The sequence below is a fragment of the Phragmites australis genome, chromosome 4 (genome assembly GCF_958298935.1).
Source record: "Phragmites australis chromosome 4, lpPhrAust1.1, whole genome shotgun sequence".
NCBI lineage: Eukaryota > Viridiplantae > Streptophyta > Magnoliopsida > Poales > Poaceae > Phragmites > Phragmites australis.
The window spans coordinates 38,466,123-38,484,887 of NC_084924.1; the positions used below are offsets into that span (position 1 = coordinate 38,466,123).

The 18,765-nt window shown below is 44.7% G+C and overlaps 1 protein-coding gene across 2 annotated transcripts; it reads left to right on the top strand.

The window, feature by feature from the left end:
• Window positions 1–8,411: 8,411 nt before the first annotated feature.
• On the top strand, window positions 8,412–10,532 carry LOC133916405 (dof zinc finger protein DOF5.1-like). Of its 2 annotated transcripts, none has more exons than XM_062360054.1 (2): window positions 8,412–8,762; window positions 8,959–10,532. In XM_062360054.1, exons 1-2 carry the CDS (start codon window positions 8,709–8,711, stop codon window positions 10,000–10,002), a joined length of 1,098 nt encoding a protein of 365 aa, XP_062216038.1. In that variant the 5' UTR covers window positions 8,412–8,708; the 3' UTR covers window positions 10,003–10,532. The 2 variants fall into 2 exon arrangements, with proteins under 2 accessions (XP_062216038.1, XP_062216039.1); XM_062360055.1 differs by having other exon boundaries at window positions 8,962–10,531.
• The last annotated feature ends 8,233 nt before the right edge of the window (window positions 10,533–18,765 follow it).

The following is an 18,765-nucleotide window of genomic DNA, read 5'->3' on the forward strand; positions in this document are numbered from 1 at the left end:
AGCAACCAGAAAAGCCTCACTCGGACGGGAGATCGGCTCTCCTATCGACAGCAAGCGAGCAGTTGCATCAGTAGAGATCCAAACGCACCCGTTCTTGCCTATCTGGCGGCGTGGCTGCTTTTGGTTTCAAATTTCCACCATGGTGAATAGATTTTTATATTTTTATATTTCAAACCAAAAAAAATATGAAAAAGACTTTTGTTTGAAAAAATTATAAAACATGACCATTATCGATCGTCCGTTAAAAAGATGGCATATTTTATAATATATCCTTCCAACATGTAACGGATTTTTAAAAATATGTGTTTCATTGCTATCAAAATTCAAAACACCATTAAAAATTGATAGTGTAGAGAATACTATAATCTAGGTTCTGAAAAAGTTCCAACAGGCAACAGTAGTCCAGTTCTTTTATTCTTTTCAAATGAACGCCTATTTTTACATTTTTTGATTTTCGAAATCTAAAAATAAAAAGGTCGACTGTGAGAAGAGCTGGGCCACTTGGGAAGCCCAAGAGGAATCAAAAGTTTCTGGTCCAGGTTAAGACCGTCCGATGTTCTTCCGGGCCTGGTTGTGTCCCAAGCTTCAGTCCAGGTCGGTTTTGCTCAGGTCCAGTAACATGTTGCAGAAAGAATTGGACCGAACTGGGCCTCAGCAGGGGAGGAGCAGCTACGAGCTACGGTGTCGCTATTGGGCCCAGCAACTAGTTCACCAAAACGGGGCCCATACCTACATCATACAGAGACGTTTTCCCCCCACGACCCGCACGCAGGGTCGTGCGGTTTTAGCTACGGGCGCGCGCGGCCGGTGGCGCTACGCGACAGGGACGGCGTTGCTATCTGCTTCGCTCCATCTTTGGCGTTGCTATCTGCTTCGCTCCATCTTTGCCTTTTGGCGATCTGGGGAAGGAGAACCTGTTCGTCGATGGCGATCGATCCATCGAGCCCTCAAGACCTGCACTCGGTGATGGCCATTCGATCGTCGCCTCAGCACACCGCGGAGCCTGAATAAAACGCTAAGCGCTGGGGCCGGCCACCATACTCCTAGCTGAAGAAAAACAACCCTCTAAATTGTTCCGGAGACAGCAAGATATCAGCATCAATCGCGCAGGTAAATGGTCTCGTTTCAGTTGCTGCGCTTCAGATCGCTGTCTGTGACCCTGGCAGGCACACCTTTGTTCTGTGCAGTATCAAGGGGTGAAACTTTAGTCGAAATAATCTTAATGCTATTTCATTGTACATCTAATAACGTACACAGATTTATATGGCCGATACGAACAAATTATTAGTAAAAAAAATTCTTCATTCTGATACCAACTCATCATCCAAACTACGTGCAACTTCACCCCTGGGAGCCTCCACAGCAGAGTACTAACCCAGATTAGTTACCCCACCAAACCCTACTACCTGTCTCCGGCTTTGTTAGTTGGGAAGATCTGTCCCCACGCATCCTGATCGCACAAACAAAACTGTTGTTTTCCTCCACTGTGCGGCAACAGTAAATTAACCCCATCCCCATGGATATTCCCTGCAACTTTAGCTCTCTCCTTTAAGCATGATCCGTGTAGATGCGTAGGGTCCAGGAAAGCTCAGGAAAAAAAATCAGAGGATTTCATTCATGGAGATCAATAAATAAATGCGCCGAGACATTTACTAGTTGGATGATACTCCCACCATGCAGCAATGTCTCCTCGTCTGATAGCATGGCCAGCTTCACAAAGCATGATTTATTTTCTTTTTCCTTCAGCGAGTTTGTTGTTTAGTGATCCGAATTCTGATGCTTTTGTCACGAGAGTGAAGATACAAACCATCCCATAAACCAATCCTTAATTTTCGGAAGGGAAATTTACACATACGCATACATAACTATATACAAATATACTTATTATGATTTCAGTTACATATATTTTTTAATGATTATGAGATAGAATGATATCTAAGGTTATTTATAGATGTTCATATGTGTATGTCAAGTTATATTTTGCTTATAAAAGTTATTTAATCTTATGATCTACTCCTTTCTAATGACTCAATACATAATCTTTGGAGTTGAGTTATTTATATGTACTCATTATAGATTAAGTTTTGTGAGTATCTTTCTACTCACGCTACTCTTTCAGGTTCTACCAGTGAGAAGGAGTTTATATTTGGCTATTTCACACCTGCCGATGTATGTGACAAGAATTAGTAGTGCAAGCTAATTGTGTGGTGAGGCTTTTGGTGGAGTCTAAGGGTATATAGCTTCACCTCGCTTTTGTTGGGTCATAGATGTTAATCTTATCCTGCGTGATTTGTAGTTTTGGTTAGGTGGTAATCGGTTCTTTATCCTCCTATTTTTTTTATGTAAATTATTGTAAATGGTTGAATACTTAAGAACTTATAATATAATTTAATTACTTATTTTTTTAAAGCTTTGTTGTGATGTTATATGTTGAAAAGATATGTGTTTCAATCTTAGGTACAAAACACGTATCGGGATTACCGGGATGATATTCCGGTTAATCACTGTGATCATAATTTAGCAAATGATCATCCTGATGATTAATTGAAAAATTATTTTAACGGTTCCTCACATTTTTCTAAGTTCATTTCATCGATCAACTCTTAGCATATGAAAGAATACTGTAATGTGCACTCAATTACTTGATACTGTTCACAAGGATAACATAAATTACATAATGTCGTGGCTAACTATTAGATGTTGAGCTAGAATATATGCTTGGCTATGTGCTTACGCAATATCTGGAATCTGCATTTATGTATTGCCTGTACAATGAATATGCATCCAGACATATTGTTTATCTTGAAATCCTTTAAGCCAACGCCCTAAGGCGTTTTTGTATTTTTCACTGTAGATCTATCTATCAATGCCTTCATGAACCATACATACCTCAAAAATAAGTTGAAAGTGCCGTCGCTACGAGAATGCAGGGGAATATTTTTTTTCCCAACTCTATAGTCTCTGTATGGATAGACAACCTTTTACTTTGCTCAGAGATGGCTATCACTAGCTACTAACTGGACTCTATAGACCAAATACTAGCATAAGAGTGCGTGTTGGTCTTCAACGAACTAACATATCTAGATACTTTCTTCATGATGCAGGAATTCCCAATCATGCAATTTCCATGGATGGATGTACTTTTTGTGCTTTCCTAAGTGATCTTTGGAGAAGTGGCTACAAAACCTGCTATAAGCGCGCTGATAATTAATTAAGACCATATGTTCTTTATGCTTTGTACTATTGTATTTTAAGAACAAAATATTCTGCTTGATACTTCATTATTTTGTTTCGAGGAACTCTATGACGGACACTTCATTGTTTCCCAATCTCTGGATTATATCTGAACAGATTCTAGAACTGGGTTGCATAAAATGACAAATAAAATGATCAAATAGTGTGATAAACGATGCGCATGTTCGGTCAACCTTCATCTAACAAGCCCACGTTGAGCTAATTTTGTGCTTATTAATGTTAGAAATATTATTTGCTTCTCTTGTGACACTACAGTGTATTTGTCATTTTAGGTAAAAGAAAAGTTTAACTTCTGTCTGCAAAAGGAATTTTTAGTCCCAGCTCTTTGTGGTCTGGAGAGGTCTGCCCACATGGACTAATGCGGCAGTTCTATACAAGTGTAACCTGATGATATTATGACTATTTTCCCTTAACCTTACATGTTGCATGCGGTCTCCATATTTTTGCTTACTATACTGGAAAGTTGCCGCTGGGAGAGGGTAAGGAGCTCTTTGGTTATGAATTATGGTAGTTTATGTTATTTCCCATGTATGTACTATTTAGATTGCTAATTTATAAATATTTAGGTACCCATTGATGGCGCATCAGGGAGTTTGATCTCAGATCGAATTTGGGGATATCTGAAATGTAAATTGGTAGGGCTCCCAGTGCTCCACCATAATTTATAAACCCTTAGGAGCGGCCCCAGCTTTTAATGGCTATGCTCGTTCAAAAGATTGGCCATTTTATTGACTGTTCTCTATGTAATTAATATGGTGTGTATTATTCTTTTATATCGTCAATGTATAGTCCTTACAATTTGAGACAAGACATAACTATAGTACATACCATACGGATCAGGATCAGGCTAAACCCATTCGTCCAAAAAAACAAAAGAAAAAGAAACACTCATGTTTATCTTATATTCTACCAGCACAACATAATTATGTGAAATCAGAACTTCTATAATAGAATACTAAATGATATATTACTGTTCTTAACCCTGTTTTTTTACTAGCGTCATTCTCTACTAGCGACGTACGAGGACACACCGGTCTCCACTAAGTATATATTCAACCTCTATAGCTTCACAAGATGGACAAGTCATGGTACGACGGCCGGGCTAGGGCCAGCAGTCACGCCGGGCTAGGGCCAGTAGTTATTGTTAGCCCTGAAGTTTGCCAGCCCAAGCCCCTGGCCAGCCAGGCCTACTTCGATCGCCATGCATGATTCCCGGGCTCCGGGTTTGCACAACAACTACTGCCTACCTCCCACCCTCCCTTACCTACTGTGTGTCCTCGATCTGCTGTCACGCACGACACAATCCAATCCATGGATTGGAGCTTTCCATCTCTGACAGCAAGACAACATTGTACGTACCAAGCAAGGAGTACTTGATAGGCTGTAGCCATAGCCAGTACCGAGCTAGCGGCCATGGTGACCGCACGGGGAGACAGACAGCACGGCGCCCCGGCAAGCTCTAGGTGCCATAGCAACGTCGTCTCATCTGTTGGGTTGGCTCACACACTTCGGCCGGCCCGGTCAGGTTGCGTCGATAGAGCTTTTCCATCGACCTCGATCCATCAGTACGTGATCGATCGCCTGCTGCGCCAAGAGCGGAGGAGCTGACCTCGGCTGGGCTTTTCAACGGAGGGAGCCACACCACGGGAAGGTAGAGCATTTTTTTTTTACTTAAGGTGTTTGATTTGTTGGGTTAATTACATTGACTAACAGACTAGGGGCAAAAGACATAGATCCTGTGCCAACGTATCTAGGGATCAAATAGAGTTGGGTTTATTGATCTATATGTTTTTTCAGCTATTGATAGTTAAAGATAAAAAGTTTGACTTAGCAAAACCTAAATAGAGTTATATTTGAGATCAGAGGGAGTAAAAATTTGGAAACAAACTTGAACAAGGTTGATGAATCAAGGCCTTCGGTTTGTGTCATTCACCTCTACTGCCTAGAACTGGAAACATGCGAGTGGTGTAGATATCTCTCTCGATTAATGTTTATAAATTTAAATAATGAAAAGAATCAAATGCACCTTACATATATAGTACTAGCCGCTCCAGTTACGCGGAAACCATTGTTAGTGTTTAAGATTTATCTGGACTTGATTCCAAAAATAATATCTCAGTGTTTAATCAGAAAAATGAATTGCTGTGATTCCATGGGCATAAATCAAACACGATATCTGTCTTACCACTAGTATGATTTTCTTGGCGTTTGACCATTATTTGCTCTAAGGATAAAAAAAATTGTTTTTTGATGGAACTATAATACGAAAAAACTATGAATGATGAATTCATTAACTGACAAAGTTTTGAAAGTCTCAACATCTTGTTTGGACCGCCGTGGTAGTATGTACTATTCCCTCCATCTCAAAATATATGGCGTATTAAGATTTTGAAAAGTCTTTGAAAGTATACTTTGATTATTAATTTATTTTGCAATATATTATCAATTGCTACAAAATCAATATCGTATTAAAAGATCTATAAAATATGGATCTATTGATATAACTTTTGTACATTAAAATATGCATATAATTTGATTAATTGTTGATCAAAATTTATTAAGTTTGACTTAAACCTAATACGTCCTATATTTTGGGATGGAGGGAGTAATATTTTTGGAAATGAGAGGCACTGGTATGGAGTACATAGACACTACCATAGAATCATTAAAAGCAGATGGTATGTTACAGGCGATTTCTTAGAACCTGTCACTGACAGAATATCTTCAGACGATTGCTAATATAGACATGTCTATAACAAGACAACCATCTAAGCGTGATTGAACTCACAAACGATTTTTATAATCTGTATGTTTCTATCATATAGACATATACAACGTTTAGAAAAATCCACCTGTGATATTATCACATACAATTTCTTGTAAAATCCATCTTTTTCTATACAATAGACACAGATGGATTTTATAAGCATCTATCTGTATTTAAAGACCCACGAACGCTTTCAAATTTGACCGCTCATCTCCACTTGCTCTTTTGGCTTCCCACGCACATAATCTGCTCGTCTCCCCGTGCTTTTTTGGCTTCCCACACACAACCCGTTTGCCTCCCTTCAATATAAAACGAAGAGGAGTGTTTTTCTTCCTCACTCGCCATATCATATGTTCCACTGCATTGAGAAAGAATCATCCTCACTCGTCATCAGTGTCGGAGAAGTGAGATCCCAATCGGGGCTGAATCCCTTTTACTATACCGATGCGAGTATCATATGGTTCTTTGTATAGTTTTCATTGCTTCGATCTGTGTAACTGAAGACAGAGCCTTATTTTCATCGTAGATATGTAATGGCGCAATTAACGAGAATCAAGAGGTGGTAGGATGAGGTTATCCCTATGACGGTTTCGATGGTGCAGATGCTTAGCGTCGACTTCGGCTAGGTGGACTTTATCTTCTTCGCTGCTATGAAGGCCCTCTATGTCAATCCTATATATGCTGTCAATCGCATTCTTCATTCTGTTCTTTTGAATGAAAATTTTTCCATTGTTATTCGTCACAATGGAGACATGTTCGTCAACTGTAATGCAAGCTTGAACGTGCATTTCTTGCTGAACCATGGCTAATGATTTGGCAACAACATAGTCTGGTTCTGACTCATACGTGAGATAGTCAAGGTGCAACCAGTAAACCAGATCCGTATGATTGCAAGCTGCTCATTGAAGATAATGTTTGGGTTGATGTTGCTGAAATGCAGGAGGCTGAGATAATGTCTATCATCTCGTCTTTTTTAATGACAACATTGCTCGACCCAAGTTTGTCAATTACTTTTCATCTTTCTGGAAGATGGCATCGCAATGATGTCAATCATTTCATTTATTTGGAAGACGGCGGCGATCGACCAATGATATATAGCTAGGGATTGTGTTTAGCTAGCTATGTTTATGTGTTCTGAACAATGTGTGATGTGTAATCTGTATGATGTTCTTAACCTTTGTGATATGTAAATATCTATGTTTTGTGTTCTGAACAATATATGGTCAATATTCTGAATAATGTGTCAATGTATTTAATTTGTAAATCAAGATGTGTCCATCTGTGTGACCATTTCCCTCTTATAAGAAAATTTGTTTCCTAGCTACGAATCAAGATGTATGTATCTGTGTGACCATTTCCCCCGTATAAACAAATTTGCTTTCTGGCTATGCAGTTAGGAAGCAAATTTTCTTATAGGGGAAAGGGTGTCATAGACAGTTTTTTTTAAAAAAAACTCCGTCTACGATAATTAACGCAGACGGATTTCAACAAAAACCGTATGTGTCTCGTACTACTCACATACAGGTTTCAACAATAATCGTCTACAAACAATTTTTCAGAAAATCCGTCTGTGTGTAAGTTTATTATAATAATTTTAAAACTATCTATAATAAGATCAATATCACATATACTTTTATATAGACGAAACTATTTGCGATAGAGTTTAAAATCCATCTTGTATTAACCCGTTTTGATGCTGTGAGAGTCGTATTTAAGTAATTTCCATGCGGGGAGAAGGCTCACCTTTTCTCTCTTCACCCCTTTGGAACCAGGATATGCATATGCAAAGTTATACTAGAGCCTCTAAACCTTTAAGCGAGCGCTTTGGACTTGGGTAAAATATTAATCGCAGTTTGACAAGAAAATAACAAAACTGACACAATGGAGGACCCCACAGCAAAACATTTATATAGAAAAAGAAACTTCCTCAAAATCCTCTGACTCTTGTCGTGGGACGCACTTCCATGTTTCTATGTACATCGATCGTTTCATCAATCATAATAGTAGTAGCAAGTAGCTACTACGGCTATAAACTTATGGGTACCGTGTTAGCGTTTCAGAATGAATTCGGAACTTTCCCATGCAAGAAACGCATCAAGATTAATATCCTTATTCTCTCATTAGTCAGTACTCGGTGGTTGCAAGTAGCATAATTACAACTTCATGCCTTCTTAGTTCTTACTCTGTACTAGCTTAAGATCTCATTGCTTCCAGTTCTTCAGCTTAGCACACTGCTAAATGAGGTCAATCTTGACAATTAAGCAACCTTTAATTGCTTTCCCTCAAACATTATGATCAACTGGACCCCACGCAGGAAAGCAAATATTAGAAATATAAAAGCCACCATGCTCATAAAAGGAGAAGATAAATTCATGCTTTTGCCCACTCCTTTCTCTTTCCTAGCTTTCTCTTCCTCTCTCCTCCTTCATCCCTCTCTATCTCATTGCTGTCTTCTCTCCAACTGCTGGATGTGATTCTCCACCACCTCCGAGCTAGCCAGAGGACTCCACCTCTTTCTTCTTCGCTAACTTCCTTTTCTTTGCAAACACAAATCCACAACAAAGAAAGTGCAAATTATACATAAAACATCAGAATTCAAAGCAGCAGAAAAGCTAGCTAGAAGAGTGGAGAGAGAGAGAGAGAGAGAGAGAGAGAAACTATATCTCAGCCGTACTAACTGGCCTCCATGGTGTTCCCTTCAGTGCCTGCCTACCTAGATCCACCTTATTGGAATAACCAGGTACGGCTGCTTGAGCTTCTCTATTCCATCTCTCTCTAGCCTGTTTGTTTCTTGATCCATCCATACGCACACTGCTTCTTCATGGCAAAAGAATTTGGTAAAAAGATATTCTCCTCTTGATGAATATTCATAGACAATTCTGATCTTCTCCTTTCCCTACTCTTTTGATTTGTAACCTGCTTGCGTATATGTGTAGCAGCAAGGTCAGCAGCCTAGAGCGAGCGGGGGAGGCGATGCACCTCTCGTTCCCGTGGGTCCAGCGGTTCCCGCGGCCAGTGGCTTGCCGAGCAGCTCATCGGCGGCCAGTGGTTCCGTGGCCGCGCACGCGCGGCCCAACTCGATGGCTGAGCGCGCGCGGCTGGCGCGCGTGCCGCAGCCGGAGCCGGCGCTCAAGTGCCCACGCTGCGACTCCACCAACACCAAGTTCTGCTACTACAACAACTACTCCCTCTCCCAGCCCCGCCACTTCTGCAAGACGTGCCGCCGCTACTGGACGCGCGGCGGCTCCCTCCGCAACGTCCCCGTCGGCGGAGGCTGCCGCCGCAACAAGCGCTCGTCCAAGTCCTCGTCCACCGCTGCCGCGTCTTCCTCCTCAAAACCATCCTCCTCGGCTAGGCAGCTGCCCGGAGCGTCCACCCCCGGCGCCACCGGAGGGATCATCCCTCCGGGCCTCAGCTCCTTGTCGCACCACCTGCCGTTCTTGGGCTCGATGCACCCACCAGGGCCCAACCTAGGGCTAGCCTTCCCCGCCGGCCTCCCGCCGATCGGCATGCAGCAGCACCTTGACACGGTAGATCAGTTCCCGGTGGCAAGCGGTGGCGGCAGCACCATTGGCTCATCGCTGGAGCAGTGGAGACATCAGCAGTTCCCCTTCTTGGCAGGAGGAGTACTAGAGCTTCCGCCGCGGCCACCGCCGATGTACCAGTTGGGTTTGGAAGCTAACCGAGGAGGAAGCGGCTCAGCTGCAGCGGCGTTCACGTTAGGGCAGACTAGTGCTACCACGGCAAGGCAGGACAGCCAGGAAGGGTCAATGAAGCTGGACGACAGTAAAGGGCAAGAGATGAGCTTACAGAGGCAGTACATGGCTGCTCTACGCTACGGATCAGAGGGCGTCTGGGATGGGAATGCTGGAGGCAGTGGTAGCTATGGCGGCGGCAATGGCGGTGCCAGTTGGCCAATGAACAGTCCTGGATTCCATTCTTCGTCCACCAGCCGCGGCAATGGCGGTGGCCTGTTGTAGGAGTACACTAGTACTCCTGATTGGTATTTTCTATATGCATGGTTAAGTTTGAGCAAATGCAACGAAGGAGGGACAGGAGACACGGTCGATCGGCGCCCGGCCGGTTCAACTTCTGTTCTTCATCAACTGTAGAAGTACTGCTAGCTCATGATGCTCTCTCACAGGTATGGGGTTTAAGTTGCCCTTTGGTTACCCCTTTTCCTGCCATTTGGTTTTGAATTCAAAGGTGTGCCTGCGTTGTGCCACTTTCTACTTTTCACACTATCTCACAGGGATTAATTATTCAAACTTGGTGCATGGACTATACTACTATTTCATAAGGTATATTTGACATGGAGACTGATCAAATTGTTTCATTACTTATGTGAAAATTGCATGAAATTAATCCATGATTTTTGTTTCCAGTTTATTTTGTACGTATATATTTGTTTCTATCCTATGCTTTATTTTGGGTGTTTGACGATTAATTAACGACATTGTGCAATTACAGTGCAACCACGTATGTACTGTAGGAGCAGTAAGGTCCTAATCGCATGCATTTGGTGTTAATTAGAAGAGCACAACAGTTCATCCATCAATGAACTTAGCCTAGTGTTGCACTACTCTATTTTCTAGAACAAAATCTCCTTATGCACATTATTATATCGGTCAACTAATTTATTCATTTATATAGTCGCTCTTGGTCAATATGAGAGTATGTGAGTGTATGGTTGTGTGGTGCTGAGAAAAATTCAAATAAATTAAGGATTTTTCATGATTTTTGGATCAGTAGTGATCATCACGACGATATATATAATTTAAGGTTAACCTTTTTGTCCATTTAAACAGAGATTATTTGAAGTCTATGCATGGTACATGGCCTTCCATTCGATTTTATTTCGAATATGAGTGAAAAATATGTCGTGTGCATAATGAAACAAGAGTATTTGTATGCTAGCTAGCTAGCTAGCTCTTCTGTTCTATGAAGAATATACAAATCCTAAAGCTGGTTTTAAGAAAAATGGTTGTGAAGAAGAAAATCCTAGTATGATCTAGATAGACTAGATGCTACAAAACTAGCTATCTGAATCATTGGTGCAGAGGCGGTTTTTATGTTTCTACTTTTCGGCACAAAGCACTCTTCTCACCTGCTACCTCCTCAAGTAATAAGAAAATTGTTGCCCTGCAATACATGGAGCAAAACCTTATTAATTTCTGTCGAAGGTGTTTTATAAAATATGTAGTTTTGATATATGAAAAATGGTACGAGCAAACTTGTTTTAAACAAATATTTCATAATATTATAATTTTATAACTATATTTGTATATAGCTGTACAAAATCCTTGCCGGTAAAAGTGACATGCATCTAATTGGCTTTAAAGAGCAAAATTGTCAGCTTTTTTTTTTCCCCGCTGGAGGGAGTGAAAATATAGTGGGAAGAACTAACTACATTTTTCTGGCTGTTATAAGAATTTTCCTTTGCTATGCCTTTGATCATTCTCTTTGAGTTTCCTGGCATTGGATCTCCTGTATTTTCAGAAAGCACCATCTTTTATCCCCTTTATATGCTGCATTAATTATTTTTCGATTAGATTAATCAATTAATTATGAGTGCACCAATTGTATTTGAGGGAACATAGGTACCTGGACCAATTATTCATTCAGATGATCACTAAGGACATGTTTTCGTACAGTGGATTTTTATCGAATCCATAGGATTTAGTGACTCCTCAAATTGTACGTGAAGCCGGTGCATGCTCCCTTGCATGTGCATGTGTGCATGCAAGCTTTTTATCAGTTTCGCAGTATCGTGAGTGAACAACACGATGTTACCCTGGTCAGGTCACTAGTGTCCGTAGAACCATGCATGATTGCGTTATGATCGGAAGTGATGGGTTTTCCATATTGGAGCTTCGCGCTGATCATTAAGCTATATATATAGTGAGGCATAATTTTCTTCAGTTTGTGTGTCTATATCGGAGTAGTTTTTATATAGGAGTATGTACTATGTTAAAAGCACCTTTGCCAGTTTTCAAGCAATCAAAATGGCAAAGTGATTATGAGGGGTTAACTGATCAATTGTGCAACACCCATCGTTCACTAAACAGTGCTTTGGAATCCGAGCTATCTACTTCAGGAAGAGTACGAGCAAATACGCCATTTTTGGATGCACAATTTTTTAATTCTTACCATCTTCCGCTTAATCAACTGTGATATCGCAAAATATAGGTACGACCCATGGATAGCTAGGGATCCTCACCTGAACCCGGCCCTGTCTGCTCTTTGGAGCACTTACAGTACTATCCCGGAGAAAGCTCAATGGTATGCGTGGCTAGATCAGGAAAAATCTTATCGATAAAGAAAACTTACCAGAGGTCATCGGTAAATCTGATTTACTAGAGTTTTTTGAACAAATTCAAACAAATTTAAGCAAAATTCAAATAAACAAAATTGAAGATTACCGATAATAAGTGGTCTTTTATCGTGGTCCAATCTTTTTGAGAATGTAGAGACGTTTATGAGAGATGGCTTCAAATTCGAAATTTAGATTAGTCACTTAGGATTTTAAGAAAAAAGAAATCAATAGAGGGGGAGGGATTCGAACAAGTGATGCATTCTACTAATTTGTTAGATGTTAATTTGTGCAATATTCTATAACTTTAATATTATCTACATTTTAAAACTCAAATTAATTTAAAAAAAATTGACCGATTTTTTTTTATCCACTGGTAAACCGATAAACTAGGTTTACCGTCAGTTTTTAAAGTGAACCTTGGGCTAGATTGCGATTAGATATATAGCTAGCAAAGTTGCAAGTGATATGGCAATCTTTCAGTAGGCTGGCTAGGCCAGCAGCTGGGTAGCTTTGAGAAAAAAGAAATGGTGCCTTTTGACCAACCTGCACACCATGTTTCATCGATCCCATTCATGTCTGTGAATGAGTCGACGATCGGCCTGTGCAAACAACTAATACATCTGGTCCATGTGTCCTTGTTTCTTTTACCAATGCTATATACTAACGGTGGGAGACTTCGCGCACTCTCCACACCGTGAGCACTTTAGACTATCTGTTAGGGTTTCCTTTCGGGGTTCAAATTCCCTTCACGACGGGATTTTCGTTCCTTTCAGCGCTTCAACGGTTTTCTTTTACTGTTCTCGTCACAAAGGGATTCTTAAGGTCATTCCCTCCAGGACAGGATTCTCTCTCCTTTCCCTTCGTGATTCCTCTCGAAAGGAAGTTGTTGGAGATGAGAGAAAATAAAAGGAATGAGAACGGGGAAGGGAATGAAATGAAGGGAATATGGTTGGAGATGGTTTTAGCTCCTGTAGACATGCCTATGCCAAGTGGGTTTCGCATGTCATTGTAGCCACCGTTCGCTCATGTTGTCTTCTCCGATACGCGTTGGAGGCTTCTCGAGCTGCCACCATTAACCCAGTGTTCACCACATACGTACTGGCTTAGCTGTTGCCGTCCTCAAAGCTTGCGTGATATTTAACTAAAATATATATTGATATATATATAGAGAGAGAGAGAGAGAGAAAATACAATATCTTAGCTATTTATTTTCTCATACATGAACGTCTAGATAAAATTCATCTTTTTCCTCAGAAACTTTAGTCGTCAATGGAAACTTCAGTCGCCTTAATCCATTCTTTAAAAAAAGGCCATGAGTTCAGCCAAACACCAAAAATATAAAAAAAAAACACACTGGAGGTACTGTATCACACTGCCGATGTCACCAAATATTGTAAGAGAAAACACTTTGCCACACTGTAACTAATGTTCCCAGATATTCAACAAAAAAAAAATCCATTCTAAAAGAACAAAATATCTCGTTCCATTTATTTCCTCACATGTACGTTGTCGGTGATATGGGAACCGGGGGTTCTCGAGTCCCGAGGCTAGGACAGCAGAGTGCCACGTGGTGCCATCCCTCGGGGACCATCTCCTCGAGGGCCCGAGAAAAGACAGTTCCGGGAGGGGGTGCTCGGGCCAAGAACAGTTGGTCTCTGAGTACCCTGAGTTCCCCGAAGGACCCGAGAAGAACCAGATCCGGGAGGGGGTTCTCGGGGCCATGAACAGTTGGTCCCCGAGTACTCAGAGTTCCCCGAGGACCCGAGAGGAGCCAGGCCCGGGAGGGGGTGCTCGGGGCCAAGAACAGTGGGTGTCCCGAGTACCTAGAGTTCCCTAAGGACTTGAGAAGCCCCTTGCCGGTGGACCCCACAAGGGCTCCACAGCGAGGTGTCATTCGGTAGGAAGCCCGATGCTGCATTTAAAGGGGAGTATGGCCGGTCACATCCAACGACTCCCCCTCATGCCTGACGTACTGAGTATGTCAGTCCCTGCCACCCGCCTGACAAAAAGGCGTGGGGACAATTAATGCGATGGGTCCCATCGTACGTCACTCTGCGGGGCCCATAAAGGAAGACAGCTTGAAGATATCATCGATGGGCTCGAGGCGTATCGCTTGTCGCCCTGCCACGTCAGATCGTGTTAGACCTGCTTTGACCGAATGGGCATACGGGGATATTCAGTGGCTGGTCGGTGGGCCCCCTACACCTGCTAAAGTTGGGGCGTAATAACCGACGGGACCGACCGAAGGGCGCATTTTCAACCCTTGCAATATCAAACTGTAGATCTATAATGGTTGCTTTCCATTTATGGCTTACGGAAACTTGTGCCTCCGTTCTGGGCACGCCAAGCCTCCCCCCGATAGGATAAAGGGGGGGGGGAGCACTTCGTAGAAAGACAGGTGAATAAGTTGAGGCTCAATTGAGGCTAAGTTAGAACTTCAGCAAGTTCAAAGAGACCGGCACTTGAAGACCGAAGCTCGAGACTTGATAGGTAGACTAAAAAACCTTGTAAGATAGAAATCCAGAGAAAGGCATTCCAAGAGCATTAATAGCACATCAGACACACATGAGTAGTGTATTACGCTCCGTGGGGCCCGAACCTGCCTAAATCCCTTGTGCATTTACTCCTACTAACCGACAATCATCCGTCCTGTCTAAGTCCCATACATTCGCATTAACCCCACGTACGAGGTAGATCCAGAATCAGCCCCAGGGGGTCCCTAGAGATCCCCGCTTGCAATGTTCATCCACCGACAGCTGGCGCGCCATGTAGGGGGGTTGCATCCCTGAATCCATTTCATTTTTTGCACGAAAAATGGCGGACGGACATCGTCTTCAACGCACTGGCTCAAACTCGAGCGAAGAAATAGACAACGTGGCCCAGGAGGCCCCGGCTCCTACTGACCCTCAGCCGCGTCAGCAGTTGGCTCGTATGGCGCCTCCCTACACCGGGGACAATGACACTGGGCCCAGCAGGGCTGAGGCTGCCGCAGGCGGGCCGCCAAACCCACATTAAGAGGCAATCGTCCCTGCCGCAAGGTCGGCATCCGGGCAACGCCGGGTGCCATTACGGCGTAAACTCACCTTCGATGACGCCAGCCCTAGGAGTTGCTTTGCTTGCGGCGCCTGGCCTCCGCCTGGGCGCTCGTCCCGGTCGGAACCTTTGAAGAAAGGCTCACACGGCCATCCGTCCTGCCTGCTGACTAGGATGAAGGGGAACCCTCGAGCTTAGTCGGGGGGACCCATGCCACACACTCAGTGGGAGGTCCTGTTAGGGTGCCGCCGCCCGGCGAGTGCGCTGCACTTGCCGGTAGTCCTCAAGAATCCTCGTGGATCGACGAGATCCGAGGGTACTTGAAAGAAAATATCCTTCCCGGGGACGATGCCTCTGCAGAGAGGATTGCACGGCAGTCCAAACGCTATGCCATTGTAGATAGGGATCTCTACCGGCGTGGCACGGACGATGTCCTCCTGAAATGCATCACCCGGGCAGAAGGTAGTAAGCTACTCACTGAGATCCACGAGGGCGAGTGCGGTGGCCATGCATCGTTCCGCACGCTGGTCGGAAAGGCCTTTCGGCAAGGCTTCTACTGGCCAACAGCCCTCCAGGGCGCTTCCAAGCTGGTTTTGCGCTGCAGGGCGTGCCAGTTCCACACAAAGCAGATTCACCAGCCAGCTCAGGCTCTTCATACCATCCCCTTGTCTTGGCCCTTCGCGGTCTGGGGGCTGGACATATTGGGTCCATTTTCCCGAGCAATCAGGTGCTATGAGTACCTCTACGTCGCCATCGACAAATTCACCAAGTGGCCGGAGGCGGTCCCAGTTGTCAAGGTCACCAAGAACACGGCGGTCCAATTCATCCGCGGTATCACAAGTCGCTTCGGCGTCCCGAACAGAATCATCACCGACAATGGCACCCAGTTCACAAGTGCTTTGTTCGGGGAATACTGCGAGGACCTTGGGATCAAGCTTTGCTTCACCTCTGTTGCTCATCCTCGTAGCAACGGGCAAGTCGAGCGCGTAAATGCCGAGATATTGAAGGGGCTCAAAACCCGGACCTACGACGTGCTGGCAAAGCATGGGAAAGGGTGGATCGATGAGCTACCTGCTGTGTTATGGGCCAACCGGACCACGTCAAGCCGGACCACCGGGGAGACACCTTTCTTTCTCGTCTACGACGCCGAGGCGGTCCTCCCCTCCGAGCTTACGCTCGGCTCGCCTCGGGTGGATGCATACTCAGAGGGCGAACAGGAACAACGAAGACGCGACGACGTCAAGCACTTGGAGGAGCGTTGGCGACGAGCCGCCGTCTGAGCCGCCAGATATCAGCAGAGCCTGAGGTGCTATCATCAGCGCCACGTCTGGGCCCGGTCACTCGAGGTTGAGGATCTAGTTCTCCGACGCGCTCAGATGCGCGAAGGAAAGAATAAACTCTCCCCCATATGGGAAGGCCCCTTCATCGTGACCGATGCCCCACGGCAAGACTAGTTTCGGCTGGCCATAGAGGACGGGCAGCCGCTCCCAAACGCATGGAACATCGAGCATCTACGCAAGTTTTATCCATATGTGAGCTTGTTTGTGCTCGGGCCAACCAGGTCAAGGGCCTTCCCCCTGCCCAAATTGGCCGGGGGCTACCACCAACCATGTAAGTTAGCACTTGCTATTCATTTTCGTCACTTCTGTATAAATCATTAATATACGCCCATATTACTCTTATTCCGACTTTTTCCTCTGGAATCCATATGTTTAATCTGCTTGGTGAGATGCTCGACTGGTGCGAGAAAAGCACGCTCTCTCATTTTTCCCGCTGATAAGAACGGATGCCGGTCGGTATGCGGTGCAGGCAGTGATTGCTGACCTAAGTCTGTTGTAGTAGGCTGTGGTGCCTGGCTGCCTGGTAGTACCCCGAGCACTACCGAGCCTCTGGGGTTCTCGGGTAATCCTACCGTTCGAACATGAGTAGTCGGGATCGCCTAGACCCCAGGGGCGGGCTGTCAGTGCTCGGCCTAGTCAGTCCTACCCCGGGAACCACCGAACCATTGGACCTCTTGGTTATGTCTCTGTCTGTACACTTCACTGGTCTGGGCATTCGAGAGGTCTCGGGTCAAAAACGAGAGCAGGCTATAATGAGTACCGCACTGACAGAGCGCACCAAGCAAAGAATCTTTGCTTATTTTTCAAGCTTACAGATAAATGCTCGAGAACCAAGCAGCCCAACCACAAGGGCCTCAGTGCCCAGGGCGCTACTCGAGCTTCTGGGGTCCTCGGGTAATCCTAATGCTCGGACATGAGTGATCGGGACCGCCTAGCCCCTGGTTTCATTACCGGGTTTGCAGTGCTCGGGTGCTAAAAGGATGTCCTGGGGGCTTAAGCGCTCTGCACAAGGGAACCCATGTTCCCGGACGCCCCGAGCTCAGGGCATCTACCCTTTCTTGGCCTGGCCGGTCGAAAGGCTGATACCTACTCGGTGAGTCACTCAAGTCATATGAATTTCCTTTCATACATACGCAATAAACTATTGTTCCCAAGTCATTCTCGGGACCCTCGTATGCTAATCTATTCGGTGAGGCAGTCTCCTCACGCGCAAAACCCCGCCCTCGTGTTCGCTTTTCCGGAACGACAAAGACAAACAGTAGTCGGTGTACCGTACAGGCGGCGATTGCTGACCTAGGTCCTTTATGGTGGCCGTGGTGCTCGGCCGGCTTGGCAGTACCCCGAGCACTACCGAGCCTCTGGGGTTCTCAGGTAATCTTACCGCTTGAACATGAGTGGTTGGGACCGCCTAGACCCCAGGGGCGGGCTGTCGGTGCTCGGCCCGGTTAGTCGTACCCCGAACACCACCAAACCGTGGGGACTCTTGGTTGCATTTCCGCCTGCGCGCGTCTTCAGTCTATTTGTTTGAGAAGTCGCAGGGCGAAAAGCGTTCACTGGTCGTGGCGTGTACCGTGCCAGGTGGACTCGACTCCTGAGCAAAGAAGTTTGTGTCTGTCTGTGTCTCTTTGACTCAACAGCTGTGCACTCACGAGGGCTCGGGGGCTGGACGCTCGGGTGGTCCCATTGCTCGAACATGAGTGGCCGGGGCAACCTAACTTCTCAAGGGTAGACTACCGGGCTCTGCCCGACCAGTTCCTCTCGGGACATCAAGGAAGAACAAACAACATCAAGAACAAGCACAGAACGGAGTTCAATTCCAAGGATGGCTTCTATTACACTGAAAAGAACCATTCAGGAGGGAATCACTCCCATATTTACAACATTCAAAAAGAACAAAACCCCTAACTTTTTACAGGCTAAGGAGGAGGGCACGCATCGCCACTGTTGTCACTGCTCGGGCTCAGCTCCCGTACAAAAGATTCTGCCACCTCGGTGGCGACATCGCGGATGGCCGCCCGGGCGGCGGCCTCCTCTGTCTCAACCACACCCTGCCG

Excerpts from the sequence above, each read along its gene's own strand:
- LOC133916405 (XM_062360054.1), top strand. The coding sequence starts at position 8,709 with ATGGTGTTCCCTTCAGTGCCTGCCTACCTAGATCCACCTTATTGGAAT. Across the intron at positions 8,763-8,958 it reads CACCTTATTGGAATAACCAG|CAGCAAGGTCAGCAGCCTAG; the intron begins GTACGGCTGCTT and ends GTATATGTGTAG.